This window comes from Leptodactylus fuscus, chromosome 8, assembly GCF_031893055.1.
Source record: "Leptodactylus fuscus isolate aLepFus1 chromosome 8, aLepFus1.hap2, whole genome shotgun sequence".
Lineage (NCBI taxonomy): Eukaryota > Metazoa > Chordata > Amphibia > Anura > Leptodactylidae > Leptodactylus > Leptodactylus fuscus.
In genome coordinates this window covers 28,607,203-28,620,079 of record NC_134272.1, presented here as the reverse complement: position 1 = coordinate 28,620,079, position 12,877 = coordinate 28,607,203, and the positions used below count along the sequence as shown (strand labels likewise).

General features: G+C 41.8%; 1 protein-coding gene across 1 annotated transcript in view; it reads left to right on the top strand.

Moving 5' to 3' along the window:
• PLCL1 (phospholipase C like 1 (inactive)) overlaps positions 1-12,641 on the top strand; it is a 202,425-nt gene extending 189,784 nt beyond the window's left edge. Inside the window, exon 6 of the mRNA XM_075284047.1 lies at positions 11,449-12,641. Coding sequence (XP_075140148.1) covers positions 11,449-11,631 — 183 coding nt within the window. The 3' untranslated portion in view covers positions 11,632-12,641. The remainder of the gene's footprint in view (positions 1-11,448) is intronic.
• The last annotated feature ends 236 nt before the right edge of the window (positions 12,642-12,877 follow it).

The window sequence follows — 12,877 nt, the reverse complement described above, 5'->3', positions numbered from 1 at the left end:
GCGCACCACAAATGGGACTCATGTAGGTTCTATGGGAGATTTACATACATATAACATTGTATAGGCAGAGCGTGCCTTTAAGAAAATAAGAGTTTAACGCAAGTTTTCATTTACCAGAGCATAACTTGGGATCTAAATAAAATATATGCAGGTATATCCATCAATGCAGTTCATTTAGGGCTAACATCCAAAAATGAAAGATATATAGAGAACATAATTGTGGTTTTTCACATAATTTACGTCAAGAAAATGTGGCATTACATTGTAGAGGCTAAAAATCACCAGTCATTTGTGAGAGCAGCTCTGGAAATTCACAGATGGGAGTGCGGTTTATTATTATTATGTGCTTTTATAGTTCCAGGAGAATAATGGCTGCAAAGTGTAACAATAAGTAATCCAGCTCATTTTCTACCAGCGCAGCATATAGCGACATATATTCATAGCATAAGAGTAAACACAGACTCAGCATAGAGAGCCATTGTAATAATTATCACTGTAACACCGGAATAAAGGTAATGGGTTTATCCCTTGTGTATAGGCGGCTAAGAATATAGTCTGTGCTGGAACTCATTTCCTCTGTTTCATGTATAATGCCTATGTAATAGCCCAGAAATACAAGTTTTATGTCTGAAGTGTTTGCATCTTTAAAGTCAATCTGCTAGCAGACTTCGTGGAAAGCCTTTCATATTGTATAATGCTCGGAAATACACGTATGCGAATAGAAGTTAATAAATCTATTATTCTAGTGTACCAGTCAAGCTAAGCTGTCAGAGCAAGAAGTGTATAATTGAAAATGGGTCTTCGCCTTCACCTTATAATCATCAAAAAGACATGTAACAAAATTTGTTACACGTCTGTTTTTGGAACAATTGGACGCAACGGTCTAGGTTTACTATTACGGCTACAAATAGACACCAGCACAATATAGTGCATCCTGGGTCATCGAGTTTGGGCTAAAAAATTTTAATTTTTTGTCGATGTGGATCCTGAGAAAAGGGGCATGGCTTGAATGCGCCAAAATAGTGTCGAAAAATTGTGGCTCAAACTAAGTCAACTAAAAGGTAGTATACATGTAGACGAAACAGTCTAAAGATACTCTAGTCTAGATATACCGTCCAGTATCAGTCACTGTGATAAATCTGGTGTATTTTCAGAGTAGCAAGGTGAGATCCTGGAAATCGCAAAGGATCCAAACACATATTAGATAAAGCATATACGTTTTCTTACCTACACCAGCTTTTCCTCTATTGACATAGATATTGTTCTTGTGCCAACCATGATGCTATAGAAGCTATAATATTTTAAGATGTATAAATGTATGAATAAGTAATGAACACTCAAATAGAACATGACACATCCTTTTCAGGGTGAAATACATTTTCCATTACAATATATTATTTGTAGTCCGCTAGGTCTAACCACTTCTGTTGGATAGATGTGCTCATGGGCAAAATTTCCAGAATAAGCCTAAGTACCAAAGGTGTAAGCCAAAATACCCAAGTGCCAGTAGGCTGTATCACCTATACAAGTCCCCAGCTGGACCTGCAGAGAACAAAGTAATCTGAAGGTAGGCCCAAGACCCACATAATCCTATGTTCCATCACAGGGTCACACCAGGTCCAGGACTTCTGCTAGTCATACACATACATATTTAAAGGGGTTGGCCACTTTAAGACCAATATTGACAAACAAATGTACAATAAAAAGATATACAATTTTCCAATATACTTTCTGTATCAATTCCTCGTGGTTTTCTAGATTTCGGCTTGCTGTCATTCATTCTGTCACTTCTAGAGGATAAAAGTCTGACCATGGTCATGTGATTTACGGCCCATGGTCATGTGATGAGCACACAGGTGCCGCTCATTATATTCACAGCACAATAATCAGACATCTGCCTGGTAATCAGCTGTACACCTGGGACACATGGTCACATGACCATGGTCAGAGTTTTATCCTCTAGAAGTAACAGAATGAATGACAGCAAGCCGAAATCTAGAAAACCGTGAGGAATTGATACAGAAAGTATATTGGAAAATTGTATAACTTTTTATTATACATTTGTTTGTCAATATTGGTCTGAAAGTGGCCAACCCCTTTAAGCCCATGCCATGATGCAAACCTTCTTGAGTATTTTTACTGGCCATGGTTGACCAGTTTCCAGTGAAGGTCTTGACTCATCTCTCTTGGCCTTCTCTCACATAAATGCTGCCCAGATTGCTTCTTTGATTACACAGGGGTGTCAGAGGAATCCATGGCTTCCATGAGGAAGTGGCAAGTCGCCCTGAAACGCATCGCTTCAATGGGATTTGAGACATTCTTTTCACTAAGTTACTTTGTAACTTTTTTTTTTTATTTGTGTGAATAAAAGTTACATTTTCTGTATACTTTTATATCTGTAGATCTTGAATAGACGCTGGATATTTTTACTACTTGCTTCAAGACCTCAGGGTAGGTGGCCCAGACTCAAGATGGTAATCAGGCAGAGGTCAGGGCAGATAAGCAGGCAGAGTGCAGGAAAACCACTTTACAACTTTACACTTTAGGCCCCGCGTTGCAGAAACGCAGCTTTATTTTGTTGCAGATTTGTTGCGTTTTTTTGAGCCAAAACCAAGAATGTCTGTCTACAAATGGAAAGGGAAATATATAGGAAGTTCTTATATTTCTACCTCTTGCTCAATCCAATCCTGGATTTGGCTCATACAACTGCAACAAAAAAAAACTGCGTTTCTGCAACGTGGGGCTTTAGCATTAAAGGGAACATGTCAGGCTGTGTTTGAGACTAAACTCAGAGGAAATATCCATGCATACCCATAGATACAGACATAGTCACAGGTCAAACAATATCACAACAGGGGGGACTCTCAGTTCAGCATCCGTGGGACAACTTGAAACGCCCTCTGAGTTTATTCTTTGGTATGTGGTTGGAGCGTAATTTTGGCTTTATTTATGCCTTTTTGGTCAGTACTGACACATTTGAATACTTACTGACTACTTTATATATACTACCACACTAGATACTGGTCCCATTTCTTGATATTCCATCTATATTAGGGGTGGTTTCTCAGTCCTCATCTGTGGGAGGGTAAGGTATTATACTGTCACCATGTAGGTGGGGGGTTCTGTTCCCCTTGTTTGTATTCCCTGTTTTCATTTGTTGTTTTTGATTTGTACTATGTAGATTCATTAATAAATTATTTATATTTTATTATATTTTGCGAGTCTTGAGTTGTTTGGTATTTATGATTGCAGTGTTTTTTGAGACCGCTTTAATTATATTGGTTCTGTTTTTGGTTCTCATTTTGTGTTTGAGACTACTTAACCACCAGTATGCCATTAAGCAGCTGGAGTTTAGGGCCCCAAACCTTAGTTTCATACCACTGTTCACTGCCAGTTACATAAGGAATCGGAATCCAAACTTGAAGTTGTCTGTGTCACCTGAGATGAGTCCACTGTGGGATGCCAGGGCATGTGCATGGTGGTGGTGTGCATGTGCCAGGGCATGTGCGTTGTGCATGGTGAAACTGAGGTTTGTAAACCCTTGGACGAGCCACAAGCTCCCCCTTCTTCCCATTTTCATTGACTAAGAAGACCAGTTCTGGCAAGCAGGACCACCTTGGCCAACAATATGGCCGTGTGTATGAGGCTTTTCTACCAACACATATATTGGACCTCCAGACCTCCAAGTCATTCCTTAAGGCTGGTATTATGAGCTAATTTTTTGCTTCTATAATGGCCAGAGTCCCTGCCTGTGATTTATGATGCTAGGAGTTATATGCTATATGATAGTGGATTTCAGGAAGAATTTTGTCCAAATGTTCCCCTCAAGGAGGTGAGATTTTACTGACAGCTTGATGGACTTCTGGGGTGAAGATTTTATCGGTGCAGATAATTTATTTTTTTACGTAGATTAGGAGCCCCATATAGGGATCACAATATAATTTTTTTTTTCCTATCAGTGTCTTTTTGTAGAATGGGAGGAAATCCATGCAAACACGGGAGGAACATACAAACTCTTTGCAGATGTTGTTCCTGGCGGGATTCAAACCCAGGACTCCAGCGCTGCAAGGCTGCAGTGCTAACCACTGAGCCACCGTGTTGCTCCCGAGGCAGATCATTTCTGATATCCTGGCTTCCCTATTTCCAGCTCTTGGTAGCTTTCACCTAGCATTCCACCCATTGCACATACACAGTTTATTCTCCACTTCCCTGGGCATCATAGTCAGCCATTGTTTTTCTATAATGAATAGGGGGGACATAATAGAAAGCTCCTATTCATGTTTTGAGGTGAGAATATTAACAGAACACTAATGTGAAAAGAACATAGCTGCAAGATCTTTGTCTTGTATTGTGGTAAATGTGCAATTAATTGACTTTTTCTAATTGTTTCCTAATGGTGTTTTTGGCTTGGTGAAAAAGAATGGAAATTCAATTAACGCTTCGAGCTGTTTAGCCGCAGGCTCTGAATCAAAGACACATTTAGATATTTTTTCATACTGGGGATCTTAACACATGATTGGGGAGATGTGTGAAATGGCTTAAAGAGTAAGTGATTTTTAATGCCACAAATGTCACAACTGGACTCCTTACAAACAGGTTTTTGTTTAACGTGTTACATAAGCTAATACTCTAGATGAAATTCTGTCAATCGTAGTGTTCCTACAAATTAGGTCACGTGCACTGATGTTGTACAACGTCTCACAGGCACTGAGACGCTACAGCCTCGGTGCTTTGTCTTGATTCATATGGTGCCTCTATGGGGCAATGTATTCTCCTCTGGAAGCATCGTGTGGTGCACTGTGTAATGCTTGATGCCATAATTATGGCTATGGGTGCCATATAAAGGATACGGACCATATAGTTTTATAGGAATTCCTTGATACTTAAAGGAATGGTCCACGTTTACAATAAGACTCAGACCAGCAGTGGTGCTCATTGAGGCCAGTAACATCTTATTTGTCACATGACCTATTTGCAGCTCAGTCCCGTTCAAGTGAATGGGTATAAGCTACAAAACCAAGCACCGCTAGGTAATGATTGAAGTTCAGTTAAGAGGCCAGAGAAATCACCTTAAAGTTGTGTTCTCTTCAGAAAGCTGATCTGCGGGGGTCCCAAGTGTCAGACCTCTGCAAATCAGATCTTGATTAGAGATGAGCGAACAGTAAAATGTTCGAGGTTCGATATTCGTTTCGAGTAGCCCCTCAATGCTCGACTACTCGAATCAAATATCGAACCCTATTATAGTCTATGGGGGGAAAATGCTCGTTTCAGGGGTAGGCAACGTTCGATCAAATTACACTTACCAAGTCCACGAGTGAGGGTCGGGCTGGATCCTCCGAGCAGTCTTCTCCGTGCAGCATCCCCGCAGCATCTTCCAGCTTTGAATTCACTCTGCCAGGCATCGGGCCTGGGCAGAGCCGACTGTGCATGCCCGCACTACAAGCAGACATCCGCAGTCAGCTCTTCCCAGGTCCGATGCCTGGCAGAGTGAATGAAGAGCCGGAAGACGCTGCGGGAAGCTGCACGGAGAAGACTTCTAAAGGTAGGAGAAGAACCAGCGTTGATTGGCCGACTGTATAGCATTCGGCCAATCAATGCTGGTTCTGCATCGAACTTTTACATTCGAATAGCGAGTGGTACTCGATCGAGTATGAGTATTTCGAATACCGTAGTATTCGATCGAATACCTACTCAGTCGAATACTCCTCGCTCATCTCTAATCTTGATGATATCTCATTATTGGCCAGTCAAGGTTTCCTACCCTATAGTCTTGGTAAATGCAGTGAGATATGACTTGGCTCCAGTTATTATATTATAATAGTGTTGGGTTCTGCACTAGAAAGTACCATGACCATAATACAGCACAGAATCTACCTTAAAGGATTATTCTCGACGTTATACCCATCGTTTTTCCTGGTCTGTAATGCCTGGTATTGCAGGATATGTGGACGGAATACTTCGAGCGCTTTCAAAGACCCGATAAGGTTTGGGCATTTATATGGAAATTCCAGGGTTTCAACTGTATATTTAGAGTGGAAGGGGAAGTTGAATGGAGTGGCTTTCAGATGACTTTGCATACCTGTAAGCCACCCTATTGACTTGTGCTGAAGAGGATGACTGGGAGCTCAATGGGACAACTCTTGGGCTGTACAGCCATCCTATGGACTTCTCTTGAGACAGTGGAGTATTGGGGAGCTACAGTATACTATCTGGAAAAGTGATCTTGGCCATGGTATAGCAGCAAAGTAAACTGCTTATAACCGTAGGAAACAGTTGCACAGAGTAGGGACACGAGTGCACAATATGCAAGATCTCAAGAATACCCTTATTGAAAAATGAATGTATTTGGATAAATGAATGTATGTAACATCCTAGATTCCTCTCGGGTATTCCGCCGTTGCCTTCAGTCCTCCTAATCCTACACACATAGACAGCCTCTGGATTTGGGCTCTTAAGTCATTACTAAACACAACATAGAAAGGGTGTTTAATTCCCTTTCCCTCTTGTCTGAAATAAGCCATTGTCTGTCACAACCTAAGACTCTAAATATAACATGATTGGACGGCCTACTCTTTAGAAATAATATAGATTTATCCTAAACCCTGTAATCCGTCCTTAGCTAAAGCTGGATCTTTGCACAGAGCAGTCAGTGGATGCATGCTGACAATGAGGAGAAATGAATAAAACATCAAATTTGACATATTTATCAATAAGAGAGAGCCCCGTCATACAGTGCCATTCACATAGACTCGTAACACTGCCAGTCATAGACCCCCATGTAGGGCCGATCAAGTGTTAGTCACAAATTCCTCAGTGCCAGCCACAGTCTTGTCAGCCACAAGGTCCTCACTGCTGGTCACATGGTCCATTTACAAGCCCTATAGGCAACCACAAAGTCCTCCATTTCTAGCCACCAAGCAGTTTCCTGTTCCCTGCCATAGTGCCAGCATTTCCCCATTTCCAAAAAGTGTCACAGATTTTGCCATATAGAGTAACAGCTGTTTACCCCTCCATCTTCCCATTGAGCCTTCCTTCGCTAAAGAGAAGTTAAAATTGGGCCACTTACCCATAACGTCTTCATTGTCATCAAGCACCAAAAAATACTTGTGCACTTTAACTAAAGGGTTCCAGGAGTAGAGGACACCGAGCCTTGTACAAGTGGGACAGTATTGAATACAGTACTGCCATGTGTCTACATTGAGGGGAGGAAGAGATGTACCGTTACCCCCACTTCTTTATTTTCCATTTTTCTTTACTCTTCTATCACACAGCTCTCTTTACTCTTACATCTTTTGTTTCCCTCAGCCTAAGGCCCCACGTTGTGGAAATGCAGCTTTTTTTGTGGAAGTATTTGTTGCGGTTTTTTGAGCTAAAGCCAAAAGTGGCTACAAAAGGGATGGGAAGTATATAGGTGGCTTTTATACTTCTGCCTCTGCTTAATCCATTTCTGGTTTTGGCGCAAAAAAACGCAACAAAAAAAGCTGCGTTTCCCCAACGTGTGGCCTTAGCCTGATCATGTTGCTCTCTTCATGGTGAGTCCCCGTTAATCTGCTTTATGCCCCATTCTCTCTTGCCCATATGTACTATAAAATCCGCCATTCCTCATGTTGACTAAAACCATCATTACTTCCCTTATATACTGACTGTAGGTTGACTTGCGTATCTCTAAATCATTTTCAGGATGGCTATATATGGGGGGTTGGGGGTGAAGTCATGCAACTGTTGTGTACCGTAATTCAATGTAGCATGCACATAAATAGATCTGCCCGGAGGCGCAGCTTAGAGCTTGTAAAAACACATTAGTGCTAGTTTGCTTTATTCCTATTTCCATGATGAATGTAAATTGGATTCTGTTTAGATTCTCTATGATGTGTGATATGTTAAATACAATATCCTCTGACTTAAGAATGCTTAAATATTAGGTTGGAGAATGTGGGGGACGATTAAAGGGCTATGTAATGTTTGCAGATGATCACATGTCCTGAAATAACCTTTTCTCTGGGTGATTCCATTTGTATGCCTATGAGTGCAGATTTTGTTTGCATGGCGTCATCAGGCAGTCACCCAAGGGTCCTACACGGATTATTTTAGTAATGATTCCTTCCTAAGAGACACACGTTGGAAAGAGAACATGAGATTTTGGAGTTCCTTTGAAATAAAGCGATTCCTATGTTGACCACTGTTATGTAACTACAGATGGATTTTTACGATCAGAAGAAACAAGTCATATGCTTTATAGTCTGTTTTAGTATTACTCTGCTTTGGTTTCTTATTCTATAGATCACACTGGTTGTAGCCATTCAGTTCTTCTATTTTTGGGCACCGCTTTCCCAAAATATACACCTTAGAAAATTAGGCATTTTGCATAGTTTTTCTGCTCTCAGACTGATGGCAATGTTAGGGTTCAGGGGATTCTCTCAGGTCCTGCAAGTGCTTTGGGTTAGGCCATTTTGCCACTGCCTATAGACAGCCGTGGCACTGGCAGAGTCTAAAGGGGATGGCATGGGGCCGCGATTCCAGAGATCTAGAGACTTGCGACTCTCTGTTGGGAAATCCAGAAATCAGTCCCGCCCCTCGTGCACTTGCAGAATGATTTGCATATCCATAAAATTTGATTTTCTATGCATTGGTAAAAATATGGAGAATCACAAACATACAGTGAACCTGGAAAGAAACTGAGATGGTAATTTCAGAATTCATCTAGATGACATCAGTATCCAATAATTTGGAATAGATCATCAATTGAAGGTCTGTGGGGGTCCGACAACGAGGACCCTGTGGATCAGCCTCTGCTTCACAGGTCATGTGATGTCACTCTCATTGGTCACATGGCCTGGTCGTGGCTCATTTCTGATCAGGTCAATGAGATGAGCTGTGATGCCGGCACAGCTGCTGTACAAATGCATGGCGAGGTGGGTGGTAAGTACTGAAGAGGATGTAGTTGTTTTTACCCACAATCCCTATTTCAGGGAGTGTTCTTGTACTTTTTTTCTATTGATTACAAAAATATAACAAGGTTAGGGGCAACATGGTGGCTCATTGGTTAGTTCAGTAGCCTTGCTGCGCTAGAGTCCTGGGTTCGAATCCTGCCAGGAACATCTGCAACAAGTTTGTATGTTCTCCCCGTATTTGCACAGATTTCCTCCCATTCTACAAAGACATACTGATAGGAAAAAAATGTATATTGTGATCCCTATATGGAGCTCACAATCTACATAAAAAAAAATGAAAATATAACAAGATTGTCCCTATGGACTGCACATTCTGGAGAGCATGCCCTGCCGCACCTCTCCGCTGGTCTGTTCACACTTCCTAGATTTGCACTATGGTCCAAAATAAGCCCAATGCATTTTATGGTAGACAACGCAGTACTGTATTTATTATGGTAGAGACAATTCAATGGGGGAAATACTAAAACTATGCACCAAAAATAGGATCCCAGGAATGACTGGGTGATCTGGTGGTCATGTCTGAAGGGTCAAGTGCTCTGGATGTGTCAAAGAAAATGCTATACTGTGTCATAAACCTTATTGAAAGGCTACGAGTAAACAATCTGAGTTGTTTGAAGCTCCTTCCCAGGCGAGGGTTAATGATCAGGAGCACAAGCGCTGACCTCAGGGCTGATCTAATAATTTGGCAGTGCTAGTCCGTCCTCTCTGCTGCTTCTAATTTGTGGCTCTTATCTCTGGCCAGCCAGTAAAGTACAGTATTGTAGGCACTTGGCACCACCATGTGGTAACAACCACTAGTAACCCAAATATTTCAGGCTGGTCTCGTCAAGTAGATCCATCTCCCCAGCCATTAAAATATATATTTCATGCCTATTTTACTCTTGAAAGCTGAAACTTGGCAAAGCAAACCTAGAAGCACCACAATGGTAATAGCTTTTAAGTTAATGGACTGCATGTTGTACAGAGAATTTAGTAGCTTGAGCTCACACAAAATGCTTTGATGGTTTTTCTGATTCCCTTATGTTGGTGTGTGTATGGCTTTAGGGTGGATTTAGGACATATTGGTGTTTTTTCCATCATAATGTTGGTATGAAATTAGGTCCAGATAGGTTTGTGTCTTCTACAGAAAAGGGTATAAGGCCTGATGCCCACAGTGGTATTACACTTTTATAGGGTATCTGGAAAAAAAAAAAACTGCTTAGGATGAGGATTATGGGTTGGAAGAGTCTTAAACATCCCCCACCCCAAGCGCATGCTATATTAGAAAAAAAAACATGGGGTCAAATTCACAATTTAGTGAATTTCAGATTGTCCAGTTGACTACCAAGCAAACATCTTTTAACAGCCATAAAATTGGCCTAATGTTGTGTATGATAGGTGTGAACAAGCGTCTGGGTCATATAATGTGGTCATGGACAAGAAAGGCTGTATGTATGCTATATATTGTGTATGGTATATATTGTCCTTTAGGAAACACATTGACTCCTATGAATAGTAATTATTTATGGAATTAATTATGCAATGTGTGTATATCTAAAATTTGCTAACTAGTAGAGATGAGCGAACAGTAAAATGTTAGAGATTCGTTTCGAGTAGTACCTCAATATTCGAATATCGAATCCATTATAGTCTATGGGGGGAAAATGCTCATTTCAGGAGTAGGCAACATTCAATCAAATTATACTTACCAAGTCCACGAGTGAGGGTCGGGCTGGATCCTCCGAGAAGTCTTCTCCGTGCAGCTTCCCCGCGGCATCTTCCGGCTCTGAATTCACTCTGCCAGGCATCAGGCCTGGGCAGAGCCGACTGCGCATGCCCGCACTACAAGCAGAAGACGCCGCGGGGAAGCTGCACGGAGAAGACTTCTAAAGGTAGGAGAAGAACCAGCGTTGATTGGCTGACTGTATAGCATTCGGCCAATCAATGCTGGTTCTGTATCGAACTTTACCATTTGAATAGCGAGTGGTACTCGATCGAGTACGAGTATTTCGAATACCGTAGTATTTGATCGAATACCTACTCGATTGAGTAATACTCGCTCATCTCTACTAACTAGGGATGTATTCTATATTATGTGAAATGCTATTAAAGAGGACCTGTCACCAAGTCTGAAAAGCCCATTGATATACATCATCTGATACCCTGAGCATTTTGAGGTTTAGTTTATCCAACTCTGTTCAGCCATTCCAAAGATATAAGCCCTTTTTAGGTACAAATCAGGGTGTACTAGAGACACTATGGTTTCTTTGGGGGCCCAGGTCACTATGTGCTGGATGTCATGCAGTATTTCCACTTATACTTGCCAATATATCCTGAATTGCATCAACACTAAAAGGGCTTATATCTTTGGAATGGCTGAACAGATTTTCATAAACATAAGACTGGAACGCTCAGGGTAACATCACCGATCAGATGATATATGTCATTCACAGGTCCAGACAGAATAAAAATAGCAAATATGGCTTCATTGGTGAACTTTTTTCTTCTTTATTTTTAGGGTCAGGGAGATTTACTCAAGAATGCTAAAAATGAAGCAATGGAGAACATGAGACAGATCCAACAGGCCTGTCTATCCAGTGGTCTAAGCAAAGCTTCAAGTACAGCGACTGACGCAAAATCCAAACGAGGCCTAGAAGCCATTGAAGAGAAGGATACCGGGGAAGAAAATGGCCGCTTGTGAGGAAGACAACCTTGCGTGCCGCTTGGCCCACCAGAGCTGCTGTCAGGTGTAGAAGGGTAGTGCGATATCCACGAGTAAGGAAACATTCCAAACTGAGATGGCAGCGCGTATTGTGGTTACTGTTTCAACCTCACCTTCACAATTATGCCTACAAATTTTTGTAACAGTGAATGAATGTGTGAAGAGGATTTTTTAACACTGACCACAAAGGCTGGAATTGAACATTTCCACATGACAAATCGTGCCATTTCATACCCATGATGTGCACCATGCTGGCTTTCATCACATCTGACATCATTTTGGCAGTACATGAAGGACACGTTGTATAACAAGTTGGAGGCAAGGTATTCTTTCAGTTCTCTGTGATGTGTTGATATGGAGCAGCAGAGTCTAGTTAGTCATGTAGCGAGTAGTACGTAAAATGCAGAGATTGCTCGTACGACGAACCAAATATGTTCAGGTTTCACAAAGATACATGGGCAAAGAAACCAAGCAGCCGCCATACGTCTAATACTAGCTATTCTATGAGAGACCATTTCTATCAAGATGTTCAGCCTTTGACTTTCCATTTATTTCGTGATTTCACCACGAGTAATAATTTAACATTCTAACATTTCACTTTCTAATACCTAGTATGGAGACCTCTGCCGGAGACAAGGTTTTTGTTCTGAGTTACATGGATTATGGGATGTTCTTCAATCTCACAACATGTGTTTGTTAGTCGCTTAGGTACAACGCTAGCCCATGTGAAGCAGCAGTCTCCTTCTTCCATGAGTGCAATCGTGCAAAGATCCAATGTACACGGAGCTGTCTACGCCTATGAGCAATAGAAAAGATTCTCAATTTATAGGGGTTTCCTAGGTTCACAGTATTGATAACCTGCCCTCTTGGCTGATCAAAATCCAGCGCCGCCTCCAACTTCTTGAGGAATGGGGTCTTCTTCCGGCGCTGGGGGTCATACTTCTAGGCCTTGGGCAGAGCCGACTGCGCATGCCCGCACCCACAAAAAAAGTGGCCGCTTACACAGTAAGTAAGCAGCCATTTTCTTGTGGCCTGTGAGCATGCGTAGTCGGCTCTGCCCAAGGCCTAGAAGTTTGACCCCCAGCGCCGGAAGAAGACGCGCGAAGAGGCCGTTCCTGAAGAAGATGGAGGCGGCGCTGGAGAGTTCTCTCGCAGCATTGGGGACACCCCCAGTGCTATGAGAGAACTCATTTGCATATTGACGAAAACCGGGATTTATACCGAA